Source organism: Myotis yumanensis, unplaced genomic scaffold (assembly GCF_028538775.1).
Source record: "Myotis yumanensis isolate MYYU_CA2020_CCGP unplaced genomic scaffold, mMyoYum1.0.hap1 SCAF_13, whole genome shotgun sequence".
Lineage (NCBI taxonomy): Eukaryota > Metazoa > Chordata > Mammalia > Chiroptera > Vespertilionidae > Myotis > Myotis yumanensis.
This window is the reverse complement of record NW_027223764.1, coordinates 18,992,986-19,010,334: the sequence shown is the minus strand read 5'-3', so window position 1 is coordinate 19,010,334 and position 17,349 is coordinate 18,992,986. Positions and strand designations below refer to the sequence as shown.

General features: G+C 40.2%; 1 protein-coding gene across 4 annotated transcripts in view; it reads right to left on the bottom strand.

Annotated features, from left to right (window-relative positions):
* The window catches only part of CHUK (component of inhibitor of nuclear factor kappa B kinase complex), a 33,069-nt gene extending 17,771 nt beyond the window's left edge, over positions 1-15,298 (bottom strand). For 3 of the 4 annotated variants that reach the window (XM_070432527.1, XM_070432528.1, XM_070432531.1), the window contains exons 1-9: positions 15,151-15,298; positions 7,732-7,826; positions 5,900-6,014; positions 4,662-4,731; positions 3,800-3,888; positions 2,538-2,627; positions 2,273-2,397; positions 1,975-2,082; positions 582-717 (exon numbers count right to left, since the gene is read on the bottom strand). In XM_070432527.1, the coding sequence (XP_070288628.1) occupies positions 582-717; positions 1,975-2,082; positions 2,273-2,397; positions 2,538-2,627; positions 3,800-3,888; positions 4,662-4,731; positions 5,900-6,014; positions 7,732-7,826; positions 15,151-15,255 (933 nt within the window). In that variant the 5' untranslated portion in view covers positions 15,256-15,298. The other variant, XM_070432530.1, reaches the window with a different exon arrangement.
* Between the last annotated feature and the right edge of the window lie 2,051 nt (positions 15,299-17,349).

Sequence of the window (17,349 nt, the reverse complement as noted above, 5' to 3'; positions counted from 1 at the left end):
CGTACTCACAATCGTAAACTTATTTTTGCCCACCCCTGTAGATTAAAATTATATCTGCTGGAAATGCTTATTACAGAGGTAAAGCATTAACTTGCCTTTAATATATAATAACCCTTTACGTTTAAAAAAGGTAGAAAAGAGAAGAGAAGGGAATCTTTAAAGTTGACTTGGTAGGCAAGGAAGAACTATGTTGGTTTCTTGGACAGGGAAATAAAAATGTATCTTTAAAAGATGAGATGGGCAGTTCACGCTGCATGGATTATAAAATGGGTAGAACTATAGAGGCATGTAAGGCAGGTAGAAACCTTTCTCACCAAACCAAGTCCAGACCTAAATGAATGAGGCCCCAATCTGAGGAAGGGGAAAATCCAAAAGATGCTTCAAAGCAAAGACCACTTAAAAGTAAAACTGAGAAGGCTTACTAAAAAAATAAAAACACATCTACTCTAAAAAAATAATTTTCTTTTTCAAATAAGCATCAGGAAAAGACTATTAAAATATATTTAATACTAATTTTCCAAATAAACTTGTTAAATTTAATGCAAGTCTTCTGAAATAGACCCCATTCATAAGAAACTAACCTTCAAATTCAGAATGTGATCCATTAATACAAAACATCTTGGCTGCTTCAAAGTAAGATCAATAGGTCCTCCTCTCTGCTGAGGATCCCAACTCAGCATCAACTGTAGCCAATTTTCCATGGGTTCTACTATTAAACTACAAAACATACAAAAATAGGGTGAAAATCCTTGTTCCAATATTCCTTTAGTACTGTAAAAAAGTTAATTTTATAGGTTGTCCATTTCCTTTCTCATTACTTGTCTGTACCATTTTGTATCTTACTTTCAAATAATTCATGAAATGGCCCAGCCAGAGTGGGTCAGTTGGCTGAACATCATCCTGGGCACCAAAAGGTTAACAATTCAATTCCCGGTCAGGGCACATGCCTGGGTTGTGGGTTCAATCCCTAGTTGGGATGCGTGCAGAAGGCAACTGATCAATGTTTCTCTCTCTCATTCCTTGGTTAAGGCTAAAAAATAAATAAAAATAGCCCTGGCTAGCATGTCTCAATGGTGAGAGCGCCGGCCTATGCACCAGAGAGTCACGGGTTCGATTCCCAGTCAAGGGCACATACCTGGGTTGCAGGTCCTTCCTGGCTCCATTCGGGACATTTGCAGAAGGCAACCAATTGGTGTGTGTCTCTCTCACATCAATGTTTCTCTCTCTCCTTTCCCCCCCCCCCCCTCCCACCTCCCCTCTCCCCCGCCCTTCCACTCTGAAAATCAATGGAAAAAATATCCTTGGGTAAAAATAATAATAAAAATAAATAATTCATGAAATGATAGGGGACAAACTTTTTCCATAAAAAAAACAACCCAGCCTGGCCATTGCAGCTCAGTTGGTTGGAATGTTGTCCCGTCCAGGTTCAATTCCTGGTCAGGGCACATATCCAAGTTGCAGGTTCAATCCCCAGTCACGGTGCATATGGGAGGCAACCGAATGTTTCTCTCTCACATCTACGTTTTTTTCTCTCCCTTTCGCTCTCTAAGAAAAAACAACAAACCAAAACCCACATATGTAAGTTAGTTGCTGGCAACTCCAGAGGCAAGTCCAGTTCTTTTCTCCAAGGGACACATTTACTTCAGTATCCCAAGAGTCTTCTTAGCAACTAAGCCAATCAATTGAATGGCAGCAGTTATTGTTTCCACTAGACTTGTGCTGTCCAACATGGGAGCCACTAGTCACAAGTGCCTATTTGCATTTACACTGAAGTTAATTAAAATTAAATAAAATTTAAAATTTAGTTCTTCAATCATATCACTCACCTTTCAGTGCTCAAGAACCTACTGTGGTCAGCAAATATAAAACATTTCCATCATAGCAAAAAGTTCTACTGGATGATAATACTTGAAACAGACTATTCTACTGCCCTTTTACAACCCTGAAGAAACAGGTGAACTGAAATATACTTACCTACAAAGGCTATTTGGTTGAGGTAAATGACTACTAAACCGAACTTCTCCTGTCATCTCTTCACATGCAAATATACACTTTGGATCCTTCTTCTTAATCTTCTCATGCCTGTAAAAAACAAAAGCTACCTCAGTAGACAACCTGACTCACAAAAAATCTCTAAGCTTTTTGCCATTTAATTTTATTCAATTATGCGTTTAAAAGGAAATTATACCACTTAAAGAGAGGAGAAAAAAAAGCAAGTTACTGAAAATTTTCATTCACATTAAGCACACTGAAGTACTCTTCCATTTCTTACCAGGTAAATGGCTGCAGATGATGTAAAAAAGGCCTATATCCAGCAATACACTCAAATACCATGGTCCCAAAGCTCCAATAATCAACAGTAGCTGTATAAGGTTTATTCTCAAAGAGCTCTGGGGCCTTAAAAAGAAAAGAAATGCTTTAAATGTCATATTGTAAGAGAAAAGGTACTTTATTTTTGAACTACTATGTATACTTATGACCTTCATAAATAAGATAATTTGGAATACTTAAATTCAAAGAAACAATACATGTCTTACCAAATACTGCAATGTTCCCACAAAAGATGTACACAGACTTCCTTGATCAACATCTTTGGCATATCCCAGATCAATTATTTTATGTATAATCTACAAAATAATAAGCATTAAATGATTGAGAAATTTGAAATGGAAAGGCAACAATGTCCTGATAAGGTTCTGGAGAGGGTGATGATGAAGAGCTTGAGCTCTGGAATAACACAAATGTGATTCAGGCCTGAGCTCCACCACTTAACGAGCCTTATGATCTTGATCAAGTTACCTAAACTTCTCTTGATTCCCTATATAATATTACTAACAATCCCTACTTCACAGAACTGTTATTAGGATTCAAAGAAACAGCCCCCCAAAATAATTTAACACAGTGCCTGTACATGATAAAAACTAAATATAGATTGGCTATCAATTTTTATTTTGGTATATTCAAAATAAACTTGATCCATTCTACTGAAAGGCAAAGGTAAAGGTGACTTCCAAAGGAAGAAGCAGCATATCATCTTACAGTGGATCAGTGTGAGTAAATACCCATCTAACCTCAAAAATATGCTGAAGTCTTTGGATTCAAAAGAAGGGAGAGATAGTTGGTGCCGAGCACACATGAAAGCCTCCTAAGGGAAGAGCATCATCGAGGTCTCATCACTTCCAGCTGACTACCATCTTAACTAACTATAAGACCACACAATCCAATTCAAAGTTTAGAGTCTTGGCTTTACATCTTTATTGGGATGGAACTTCAGTGCTAACAGCAAACAAACGGCTCAAATTATTCTGATAAAAAAAAATATTTCAGGAATCAATTCACAATTTTTGGTTCCTCTCAAGATGACTAATTTAAGAATCTGAGAAATCAAGTTTTGATTTTTAATTAAATATAGAACTTAGGGATTTTGTGGAGAATGAGGTTTTTAAAAATATATATAAAACATACTTAAGTAAATGTGCTTTTTTTTTTCTTTAAGTAATGCAGACCCAGGATGCATGTATGTGTTTTTTAATGTGCCTTGTAAGGATTAATAAATTATTTGCTCACTGCCTACCATTTCTGCTAGATACTGTGCTGGAAAAACAGAAGTGAACAAGACAGGTGCAGTTCCTTCTCTAACGGAGCTACTGTGGCAGCAGAGGAGACAAACAACCACAGTTCAGTATAGTGGGGGCTGTGTAGAAAAAGAGCGCTATGGAAGGGACCAAACTTCAAAGGCTAACTACCACAGGGATACTGTATTCAACTGTCAGGGAACATTCCTTCAGTTTTCACCTACCTTTCCACCAACATCCTGGAGAACTATGTTTTCAGGTTTTAAATCACGATGTATGATTTTGTTTTCATGCAAATATCGGATCCCAGACCCTAAGTAAAATTTAAAATGTAATTTGAGGTAAGAGAAAACACTGAATTAAAAAAAATCATCTCACAATGTGTACTTCTCTAATGCTCAAATTTATAGGGACCATCATAACTACTCAATTAATATTACAGCACTTAAGATTTTCTCCACAGAAAATCCAGTAATACTTAACAAATACTACAGAAATATGTTCATTTAATTTATGAGCATTAACATTAAAAAGAAATGGAAAAAGCAATTTAGAAAAACCCTATACTTATCCTTGAAGCCTTTCCCTCCCTTTTCAACTAAGCTTTGGCCTCCATGACCCAGGAAAAGAAGCAAAATGGAAATACATAGGGAAACATATTCTTGGCTTTTGAGCTTGCTCTAAGGGCCTATGTACTGATTATTTTAGGGATTTTTCAGGAATTATTCTGATTAAAAAGAGATATCACTCTAAGAGTTGACTTGACAACCTATTTAACAGATGTAATGCCACTGTTAAATGAAATTACTGTGTTAATTAAGGAGGGAGAGAGACCAAAATTAAATTAGGTCATATAACACCATTTTTGTCAGCAACTGGAGCATCTATTAGCCAAAAATTGACTCCTAGCCAAAAACAAAACAAAAAATAAATATCCTAGTTTTAATTTAGCATCAACAATAACACTTAAAATTTTCTGATAATTTCTTATAGATGTTAAAATCTATGCTTTATAGTAGCATATAGAATCTTTTATGGACCAAGGTGGCATTAAATCATGATGGCATTTTCATATTGATTACATACCTATATCACTCAGTAAAGAAAGTATCTGGCTTTCTTTAAGTCCGCAGCAATTTTCTGGTTTGTTGAGTAGCTAAAGAAAATAAAAAAGGACTAAAAATGTATACTGCCAATGCTGCTGGGCAGTAACAGTGACAGATTAATCACTATACTCTAAGAAAATATTCAAATAAGAAAATAAGTCATGATTAAGAAAATATAAGGGGGAAAATTACCAAATCCACACAGAGAACATGTAAATTTCATGACAAGACTTACAAGTAAAGATCAAGTATTTGAAATAAAAAAGGTTGAAAAATCTCACAGATATGTATATAAAAAATCCATATGGCAGATTTAAAAGAAGATGGGAAAGAAAGATTTGCAATACAAAAGAAAAAACTTTTTGAGGAGAGGTGTTGAGGAACCGGGAGAAAGAAGTGAAGGGATTAAGAAGTACAGATTGGTAGTTATAAAATAGTCACAGGGATGTAAAGTAAAGCCTAGGGAATAGAGTTAATAATATTATGATAACTATGCATGATGGCAGTGGGGTGCTGGAAATATCGAGGGGATTGTAAAGTATATAATTGTCTAACCACTACTGTACATCTGAAACCAATATGAAATAATATTGAAAATAAACTGTAATTGAAAAAAATACACCTTTATTTTTATTTAAATTTTTTACTGTTGACCCTACTGCAGATGTCCCCCATTTTCTCCCCTTTGCCCACCACCACTCAGCCTCCGCCCCCTACTCCCTTGGCCCTCACACTACTGTCTGTGTCCAAGGACTATGCACATATATTCTTTAGCTAATTCCTTTACCTTCCTTTATCCAGTCCGCTCCACCACCACCACCGCAACCCCCCCTCTGATATTTGTCAGTGTTCCATGTATCCACGCCTCTGGTTCCATAGCAGCATTATTTACAATAGACAAGATGGGGGCAGGGGGACTTTTTTATAAACACCTTAAACACTGATATTTTAATCTAACATCACGAATATAGTCCCACCCTAGAAACACCACCACTAACAAAGGAATGCATGTTCTAAATCAGAGGTCAGCAAACATTCCCTGTAAAGAGACAGACAATAAATAGTTTAGGCTTTGAAAGCCAGTGGTATCTGTTACAACTACTCAGCACTGCCACTGCAGTTTATGGAAACTTATTCTAGATTATCATATTGAATGTGATTCAAACACTGTTAAAGTTTATGATTGACTATCTCATCATCTCAAAACATCCACACTACCTTCCGGAGATCTCCTCCAGAACAGTATTCCATTGCTAGAAGAGGTACATCGTTAATCAAAAAATTCAGTTCCTCGGGAACATCACAGGCCTTTACAACATTGGAGTGGTTCAACCTAACAAAAAGAGGAAAAAATTATAATCAACTTTTTTTTCCAACAAAAAGGGAATGGGTTTGAAATGGTAGTTAACTGAGGGGCAGTGAGGAAAGAAAGGTTGGCATGATTTGTATAATTAAAAATTAGTAAATAAAAATACTATCACTATTACTACAATTATACTTCTATATGCAAAGTAGTAAGCACCTTAATATACATTAACTCACTTACTTGTCATATAATTCTATTATGTGTAGAGTTATTAATAGTCTCATCACACAGGAGAAAACTAAAGCACAAATTGGCTAAGTAACATAAGATGACACAGCAAGTAGGTGGTCAAATAACGATTAAAATCTGGCAGTCTGACTCCAAAGCCTATATACCATACTGCTTCTCCCATAATCACAGAATTACCCAGAGGTGAACACTATAAAAATTTTGGCAAATTGCCTTCCAGATTTTAATCTGTTGCGCACAAATATATTTTTTTTAATAAATACTGCATCACATTATACATTGTTTTCTAACATCTTTTTTTAACTTAAAATATATCATCCCAACTGCCATCATCATCATCATCATCATCATCATCATCATGCAGTGGATCTCAAAACTGCAATAGATTCCCAGGTCTTAGGGACCTAAAGAAACAGAATCTCTATATGTAGAACCTGAAAGTTCATATTTTTACCAAGCTTTCCTGGCAATTCTGAGTTTGAAAAGCATTAAAGTGAATTGACAACAGATATCGAAGTCAGAAAGTGCTTATTTCAAAGCCAGAATCTCTTACCTACCAATTTTATGACTCTTTGAGCTTCAACTTCCTCATCTATAAAATAGCAATAATACCTAAATACAGGGGTTGCTGTGGTAACTAGAAGAATTATTTATGAAGCAGCTCGCATCCTACCTGTGAAGGTTTTAAAATATGTCCACTTCTCCCTTTAAGAGGTTAACTCCTCCCCTTGAGTGTGGGCTGTATTTAGCGACCCATTTCTAACAAACAGAATGTGGCAGAAAGGATGGAGTACAACTTCTGAGGAAAGATCTTAAGGGATATGTCAGCTTTCATCTTGCTCTCTCTCAGATCATTCACTTTGGAGAAAGCTAGCTGCCATGTCATGAAGACATTTAAGTTTCCCTATAAAGAAGCCCATATAGTGAAAAACTGATGCCTCTAACCAATAGCCATATAAATGAGCCTGGACGTGGATACTCCAGCCCCACTCAAGCCTTTGGATGACTAAAGCTCCACTCAACATTCTGGGCTGTTTCAGGAGAGATCTGCATTAAAACTATCAGTTAAGTCATCCCCAAATTCCTAAACCACAGAAATTGTGAAATGCTAAATGTTTGTTGTTTTAAGCTACTAAGTTTTGGGGTAATTTTTACAAAGCAATGGATACACTATTTATCAAAACTAGGTGAAAGTAAGAAATGAGAATAGTTATTGTTATTTAACTAGGAAGTTAAATAGATGAGCACTGCCCAAGATCCAAAAGAAACATATTCTGTACTCATAGAGCTGAATCTGATAATACCTAGCTGACTTTTTAAACTAAATTAGTCATAATGTGATGTTGTTATTTGAAATAGAACACATCTACTTAATGAAAAATAGAAAAATATACTACCAAAAAGATCCTATGAAGAATGGATTCCTGGCCTCCTTCTCTATGATGTTCTCTGGCTGGGCTGCAGAACTCGAGAAATAGAAGTCAAGTATACTTACTTTTTCATGATCTGGATTTCATGGCACCACCGTTCTCTGTTTTTGGTACTCAGCTCTAGGCGACAGGACTTAATTGCTATTTTGAGATCAAGTTCCTACCAAAATAGAAAATCAACAGAAAATAATACAAATTAGGTTCTTGTGCAGACTTACTTGCTATCAAAGAAATACCAACCCGGGGAAACAAAATTGTTTAGCTTAGCTCTCTTGAATTAATGCTTTTACTAGGTAAAACATGAGAACCAATTTTAAAACTGAGCAAACACACCAAAGCACACAAGCAAAGTGACTGAGGTTGATCCTATAACAGGTCTCTTCAGAACACTGTCTCATAATATATTGCTAGAAAATGCAAAGACCCTATCTCCCCATCAAACCCCTCTTTGGGCTTAGTCTAGACAGCTAACAAGGCACCAGCCTCTAGCAGAAGTAGAATGAAGAGGATAATTCAGGGCTTCCTGGCCTCCATACCAAGTTTTAATATGACCAAACCTAATACAAAAAACTCCAAATTAGTTCCTGCTTTCTTTGCATTTCAAATGACATAAAAAATCCTAACAATAACTACTTCTATTTCATATTTATAAAATGAACCTTACAGCTCTTGCTTATGGTTAGTAATTTACCCAAGTCAGACTGAAATTAAACCCAACCTAATGTGCATTACAGGAAATAGCCAGACTTCATCACATTCTGGCAACAAAAATAATGCAGCCCAGGAACAGCAGTCGGGACCAAACAGGAGGAAAGAAAATATATAGATGAGGAAGCAAGACATAACTTGTATGCGATAGTCTAAATGGGGGTGAGGAGTGGAAGGTGGGAGGGAGAAGCTAGAGATAAGATAGTAGATGTATGGAGAGAGAAGACAGGAACTAAAACTATAGTCTAACTTAGTGGTTCCCAATGTGGGGCACACGCCCCACAGGGGGGCAATTTGATTTTTAAGGGGGGCAATTTGAGAATATTAACATTGAATTTTTTGTGTTTCTTATGGTTCTAGGGGCCTCACATACAGTATATATATATTGTGACATATTTATGCATTTCAGTTCTCTATTATGTTTTAAAACTTTACTTGCTATTTTTTTCATATCCCTTCATTTTTTTTTTTAACAATTTCTTAGTGAATTCTTCTTCCACACCTCAACTGACCTTTTGTACTTTTACTTTTCTCTTTCAAGGATACCATGTTCTCTGTTTAGATCAAGTTAATGGCCTTTTAGGCTTCCTCCACATGAATAGGAGTTCACTTGTTGAATAATAAGAATTGTATGTCATGGGGGTGGGGGGTAGGCATCAGGATTTTAGAGATGCTTATATAGGGCATGATCAATAAAAGGTTGGGAACCACTGGTCCAGCCCAACCACAGTCCACATGCCTTTCAACCTTTCTTTTGTTTTAATCAGGTACCTTATTGCAGCCAGGTCCCAAGTAAGCTTTTACCACCATGGAAATAATTTGGTACAAACATAAACATTAAACCCAGATTCTCATATGACTGAGGCAGGAAGCTATCTATTTCAAAAAGATCTCATTCTGTAAGATCCTTCAACTCCTTAGCTTCTATTTCACCTACTCTTAAATGCCTTCCTCACTCTACATTTTCACAAAGAATGTTTGGTGGAAAGTTTATAGATGTCCAGCAAAAAAAATTTTTAAAGTTCTGTTTAAAAAAATGGGAATATTCCAGAGACAGATAGTGATGGTTGTACAACAATGTAAATGTACTTAATGCCACATAACTGTACACTTAAAAATGGTTAAAATGATAAATACTAAATTAAATTAGTTTCTTTACTATAGGAGTTCTAAGAACTTTTAATATGCTAAATGTGGATTATGACGCTCCAAATGAAGGATTATACACTGAGTGGCCAGAATATTATGACCACCTGACGTTTGTAGGCAAATTAGCCGTACACTGCATCGTATGGGATATGGAAGCCGAAGGCCTGTTCGAACACCTTTGCTGTCTGCAGTTACCAAGATAAAATGTCTCCAATTCGCACAGGAACACAAGGATTGGCCAGGGGTCCTCAAACTACGGCCCACGGGCCACATGTGGCCCGCCAAAAACATTTATCCAGCCCGCAGGGTGTTTTTGCTGCCACTGCCTGTCCTGCTTAGCTGCCGACTCGTCCTGGGCCCGCAGTGCGCATGTGTGGAATGTCTGAGGGACAGTGAACTGGCCCCTGTTTAAAAAGTTTGAGGACCTCTGGATTGGACAGTCGAGCATTGGAAAAAAGTCATGTGGTCCAATGAATCACGTTTCCAGTTGCATCATGCAGATGGCAGAGCGAGAATTTGGCAGAAACAGCATGAAAGCATGCACCCCACATGCATGAGTACAACCCTTCAAGCTGGTGGGGGCAGTGTTATGGTTTGGGGCATGTTTTCCTGGCATGATTTGGGCCCTTTAATTCATGTGGAACAATGTCTGAATAGCATAATATACCCAAGTATCGTTGCTGATCAAGTTCATCCTATCATGTTGATGGTATATCCCAATGGAGATGGCTTCTTCCAAAAAGACAATGCGCCATGCCACGGTGCTTGTATTGTGCAGGAGTGGTTTCAAGAACATGAGGGAGCCTTTACCTTGCTTAGGTGGCCCCCACAATCACCAGATCTCAATCCAATTGAGCATTTGTGGGATGAAGTTAAAAGAGCCATCAGGCAGCTGGTTCCACAACCATCAAATCTCACAGAACTGGACAGTGCTATTCATCAGGCTTGGTGTCAGATTCCTCGCATCACCTTTCAACATCTCGTGGTGTCAATGCCAAGAAGAATCGCCGCAGTATTGAAGGCAAAAGGTGGCCCAACGAAGTACTGTTGGGGTGGTCATAATAATCTGGCCACTCAGTGTATATGCAGCATTTACCCAATGTATTTGACCACAGTACCCTTTTTCCAAAGTGCTTCATGGGATTAGTTTTTCCAAACACACTTGAGAAGTGTTACCCTATTCCCAAGCAAGTGTTCTTTGATTACTTTGCCATTCTTCCATTATTACATCGTTAATAGGTAATCACATTGTACTTAAAAGTGTTTCTGTGTCTACCATTCACACTAGACTGGAAATCTCCTTGAGGGAAGAAAATACTGTTTTTGTTGACTTGGGCACCAGCAGCCTCCAGCACAGTAACCAGCTAAATAAACTATCTTACATCATTTCTCTTCCTCATTGTGATTTAAGAGGTGTAGACGAAATACTGAGATGTGGCTTCTACTAAAACACAAGGATCTTGAAAGTTGTAAATGCAAATTGTAAGTCAGGCTTGGAAAAGCAATGATGCTGCTTCCACATCTTATGACAGGGTATTTATTCTTTTTTAAAAGAAATATTTTTATTGATTTTTTTTTTTTAGAGAGAGAGAAAGGGAGAGGGAGAGATAAGAAACATTGAAGGCCCTAGCTGGTTTGGCTCAGAACACATGATTTGTTGGCCTGCGGATTGAAGGGTCCCAGGTTCGATTCCCATCAAGGGCACATGCCTGGGTTGCAGGCTCGACCCCCAATAGGGGGTGTGAAGGAGGCAACCAAGCAATGATTCTCTGTCATCATTGATGTTTCTATCTCTCTCTCCCTCTCCTTTCCTCTCTGAAATCAATAAAAATATATTAAAAAAAAAAAAAAGAAACATCGAAGAGAGAGAACATCATTGATCAGCTGCCTCCTGCACACCCCCCTCACAGGGGATCGAGCTGGCAACCCAGGCATGTGCCCTGACCATGACCAAGGAATTAAAATGAAGCATAGTAACCTCCATCTTGGGTAAAAACTGCTGTTTAAAATTTTAACCCTGCTATTCTGGCTTCTGTAAACATTTGCTTGCTTAAATAATAGGGAAAATAAGACTACTTCCCATTCCAGAGAGGCCATAAAATATGTCCCAGACAGAGTTGTCAATGCTGGCGCCAGGCCAGGCCTTGAGATATGGTCTCACGGCCCTATCCTAGCACACAGGACTTTTTCTCAGAAGGTCTGGAAGTCTCATTCTAAAACTGGGAGACAAAAAGCTGAAACACATATATAGAGGAAAGACTTCCACCATATTGGGCTCAGAATTTGAGAAGGGAGATTTTCCTCTGGGCCTGCTAGTGCTAGCAAACAGGACTCCAAATAAATTTGGCTTATTGATTAAGGCGTCTTCTTCTTTTTTTTTTTTTTTAATTAAATTTTTATTGTTCAGATTACATTTGTTCCTCTTCCCCCCCCCCCATAACTCCCCTCCTTCCAGTTCCCGCCCCACCCTCCGCCCTCACTCCCCACCCACTGTCCTCATCCATAGGTGCACGATTTTTGTCCAGTCTCTTCCCGAACCTCCCATTCCCCTTCCCCCCGCCAAGAATAGTCAGTCCATTCCCTTTCTATGTCCCTGATTCATTATAATCACCAGTTCATTCTGTACATCAGATTATTTATTCACTTGATTCTTAGATTCACTTGTTGATAGATGCATGTTTGTTGTTCACAATTTGTATCTTTACCTTTTTCTTCTTCCTCTTCTTAAAGGATACCTTTCAGTATTTCGTATAATACTGGTTTAGTGGTGATGAACTCCTTTAGCTTTTCCTTGTCTGTGAAGCTCTTTATCTGACCTTCAATTCTGAATGATAGCTTTGCTGGATAAAGTAATCTTGGTTGTAGGTTCTTGGTATTCAGCACTTTGAATATTTCTTGCCATTGATTAAGGCGTCTTCTGATTTACAATTTAACAAAACCAGCAGCCTCTTGGTTCCTGGGTTGATGCTCAACTGCTGAGCTAAACCAGCCAGGCTCTTCTCTTCTTAATACAGGTTCAGCTGTCAAATGTCCCAGTTTGGGGGAAGTCCCCTCTGGATACCCAGACAGTTCCTGAGAAATTTCTAAGACTTTAGAGGACTCAAATCTCTTCCATTTAAAAAGTGATAAATTCCATAGAAACAGAAAGTAGAATGTTGGTTGATAGGGGTTCCAGGAAGGAAGAAATGAGTAGTTACTGTTTAATGGGTACAGAGTTTCCGTTTCAGAAGATGATAAAGTTCTGAAAATGAATGGTGGTGATGACTGCACAACAATGTACTTAATGCCACTGAACTGTACACTTAACATGGCAAACTTTACGTCATATATATATTTTATTAATATATATATATGGTCCCCCAGCCAAGGACCAAGAAAAGCAGCCAAGAAGCATGCCAGCATGCACACAATTTTTTCTGATGGTCAGGCTTTGATAAAATGGCCACAGACAACATCCACTGGAAGTACTCGGCTTCCCCCTCTTTTCTCTTTGAGTGCCTCTATGTCCTCTCTGATGGCAAGAATTGCTAAATTTACTAGTTAGTTGCCTGACTGTCAAAGTACTTAATGTCTTAGTCCTCACCTTCCATTCTCCTTCTCTCCAAGATTTCCTCCTATGCTCTATCTGGAAACGAACCTCACAAAATTTTCTCAGTTCTATCAGTGACATTTGTCATGGTAACTGTCACACAAACGTGCCTATCCCTACCAGGTACACTTCCATCTCCCCTACTTCCCACCCTATATTATGGGCTCTCTACCCACAACCATATGTCTTAAGACAACAAATCATGAGACACACACACACAAAAGGCAATCAATCATGATTTGTTCTCTTGAATTCACTTCTCCATTCACAGGCCAATTGCAAGCATTTTAGTACTATCTTAACTGCTCATCTTTTGCCATATATTTTTCTACTCAGATTTATCTTTCATATAAAAAAGATATCTGCCGAAACCGGTTTGGCTCAGTGGATAGAGCGTCGGCCTGCGGACTGAGGGGTCCCGGGTTCGATTCCGGTCAAGGGCATGTACGTTGGTTGCGGGCACATCCCCGGTGGGAGATGTGCAGGAGGCAGCTGGTCGATGTTTCTCTCTCATCGATGTTTCTAACTCTCTATCCCTCTCCCTTCCTCTCTGTAAAAAATCAATAAAATATATTTAAAAAAAAAAAAAGATATCTTCTGAGAACACCACTTTTATCTTGCATTTCCTTGTTTAATGTCAATTAATGATGATGATGATGATACCAACAACACAGCAGCAGCAGAAGCTAACATCTAAGGGCTCATCATGGGCCGAAACTGTACTTATTTAACACTCGAACAGACTCATACACATTGTTGTAACCATTTCACAGATGCCCAAACAAAGGGTGTATGGCAGGGACCATTAGTCCAGGGTCTATACATCAAAAAGGTCTGTGGATGACTTTCAGGAAAGCATGAACTTCCTCAAACGGCAATGCACAAGGTTGCGTGGATGTGCCTCTGTGCGTTTTTTTTCTGGGAAAATGGTTCTGTTTTTATAGGTGCATCAAAAGGTCACACATGCTTATTAACTGCTGCTACACTGGTTAAACATTTTTTATTAAATCAATGCAAAATTCCCAAGTTGGATGTTAGCTGTCTTCCACCCTCAATCCATCTCCTTCACCTGGTGAAACCACGATCATTTTCAACAGTGGCTCCTCATACTGCTCCCCACCTGGAACCCACTCCGAATCCCAAAGCCTATCTATGTTTCCAAAAGCTTAACTGTGGCCCCCCATGAAGCCTTCCTTGTCCGCTCCAGCCCCACTGACATCGCATGGCCTCCAAGCACACACAGGCACACACACATTCCAGCAGGAAGCCCCTCTCCATTCACAGGGACACACACAGTACACTGTCACACTCGGAAACGCCTTGTCCCATCTCGACACTTATGCTATGAATTCTCCCCAATCGTTCTCACACACGCACACCTAGGACCTCAGCCACCTGGCTCACAATCTCTCTCTCTCTCTCTCTCTCTCTCTCTCTTTCTCTTTCTTTCTCTCTCTCTCTTTCTCATCTCTCTCTCTCTCTCTCTCTCACACACACACACACAGGCTCACAATCTCTCTCTCTCTCTCTCTCTCTCTCACACACACACACACACAGGCTCACAATCTCTCACACACACACACACACACACACACAGGCTCACAATCTCTCTCTCTCTCTCTCTCTCTCTCCTCTCTCTTTCTCTTTCTCATCTCTCTCTCTCTCTCACACACACACACACACACACACACAGGCTCACAATCTCTCTCTCTCTCACACACACACACACACACACAGGCTCACAATCTCTCTCTCTCTCTTTTTCAATCTCTCTCTCTCTCTCTCTCCTCTCTCTCTTTCTCTTTCTTTCTCTCTCTCTCTTTCTCATCTCTCCCTCTCTCTCTCACACACACACACACACACAGGCTCACAATCTCTCTCACACACACACACACACACACAAACACACGCGCGCTCCCTGGCTCACAGTACTGCCCAAGGTCTCACCGACAATCTTTCACAAACTGACAGCCGCGGGGTTCCACAGACGCTCAGACAAACCCCCGCCGCCACCGCTCCCTCGCGCGCCCCGCCTCACCCGGTGCTGGTAGAGGCAGACGTTTCCGAAGCCGCCGGTGCCCAGCCGCTCCCGCATCTCCCAGGGCCCGCCCGCGCCCGGCCGCAGCCCCGGGGGCCGCTCCATGGGGCGGGAGGGCGAGCGGCCTCGGGTTCCACCGCTGTTCCAAGGCCGGTTCCGGGCCGCGGAGGCTCGCGCGTCTCTCTTCTCGCGATATCGACGCGTCACTTCCGGTAACTGCCACAGGGAAAGCCCCGCCCACGTTTTCCCGGGAGCCGCCGCTACCCAGCGGGAGTGAAGGTGGGGAGGCAAGGAGGGCGCTTTGCAGCCGGTGAGTACCCCGGACATTTGCCTAGCGCAGAGAACCCACATTTCTTTTCCAATCTCCAAAAGTGTAAGATCTCTCCAGGCCAGTCTGTCCGTCTTGGTCTGCTAACCTCACATCGCCTCCACCCGTCTGCCCATCACCTTCACAGCTCTGCCGTCTATTCGGCAACCAGTCACCCGCTGAGCCGGCACTGGCCAAGGCCGTCAGTGATTTAAATATTGCGGAATCTCAAGAACTAGAAAGAATCCTGCGCCAACAGGCCCACTGATGCATTAGCCTTCATAGTTCACCTTTTTTAAAATTAAATGATTAATCATCTTCCATAGACTAGTCAGGCTCAGCTCTTCTGCTGGACTTCTATGCACTGTCCCAGGATATCCCCTGTAAACCCCAACGACTCAAGGATGTGATGCGGTTCCAGAGTAAAGAATGTTGCTTCTGACTTCGGGAGCTTTTCCCCAAACGCCTCACAGAGCTTGCTGTCAGGTTATGGGTTTGCCAGTGCCCTAGTTTCTCACGGTGGGGATTGTGTCATGCGTGATCCAGGGTGCAGAAGCAAGCTATGGGGATACTGTTGGTGCAAGAGGAAGTGCTTCCAGTGGCGGATTGCTTTAGCATAAGGGAACCAGCTCCCCATTTTTGCTTTGAGTGGGTCATACACTCCCATAATTGGGGCATCTCCTTCATCACTTCAGGTATGACAATCAGCATGGAATCAAATTCTCTGAAGAAATGTTATCAGTTGTGTTGAGTCTCTTTTGAGATCATGTACACTTGGACCGTCATTTGCACAGCTCGACCTATGAACTCAGTACTTGGAATTCCTACGAACACTTTGTGACACGCGGTTGTGCCCCCACAGATGTAACATCTAAGATGTTTAAAGGTGGGTACATTGTTGGCACCACAGTGTTTTGAAAGCACTGAATCTGCGTCTGGTAGAGCAAATGTGTCTCTTGTCACCAAAATCCTTGAATAGTGCAATCAGATTGTCGAGCATTGTATGATACAAAGCAAGTCGTGTTATAGTTCATCAGTAACGTGTATGGTATTGGAAATTCTGGTTTCCCATGTGCTTGGTAGCCATGGAGCTGGAGTATCAGACTTGGAGGTGATTGCAAATGGCACCTCTAATACATACCTTAGAGCTGGGCAGTCTGCACTGATGACTGTGATGTAGATTGTACTAATAGTATGAGGCCTTCGTTTGCTAGGTGTACAGCATATCTAGCACTGGAGTGTCCGATCTCCACAGGTGTGGCTGAAATCTATCACTTGGAAGAGCCAGGGAGACATGCCGAGAACCTGAGGACTCTGATGATTGGACTGACCCTGATCTTTGCGGGTACCTGGTTTCCTATAGCTCACTCTTTGCACATCCCCATTCACATGGATATTGCATAGGTTTGTTTTTTTTTTAACTCCTGGGCTGATTGATGGGCTCCATAAATTCAAGTTTGCCCATCTGTTTTTTCATGCATAAAATGGAGGTAATAGTACCTACCTCACAGATATTTTGAGGATTAAATGAAATAGTGTCTAGGCAACAAGCACCCAATATATAGGAGCAATTCCTTTTCTTTTAGCTTTCAAGATAGGGCATTCTCCTGTAAAGTTTGTCTCTACTCCTTCTCCATATACTTGTTGGGTCACTACTTCCAAGGTAGTCATCTTCAGCTTAGGACTGTATTCACTCTATCTTATTTTCATCCATTCTCATAATTTCACTTGTGGCCAATACCCTGATGAGCCCCAAAGCCCTATGACCAATCTAGATCTCCATGAGTTTATAACTATCCAACAGCACACCAAAACTCAACATATGTAAAGCAGAACTCTTCTTAAATCTGTTCCTTATCTTCCTAATTAGACTATAAATTCTGGGACAACAG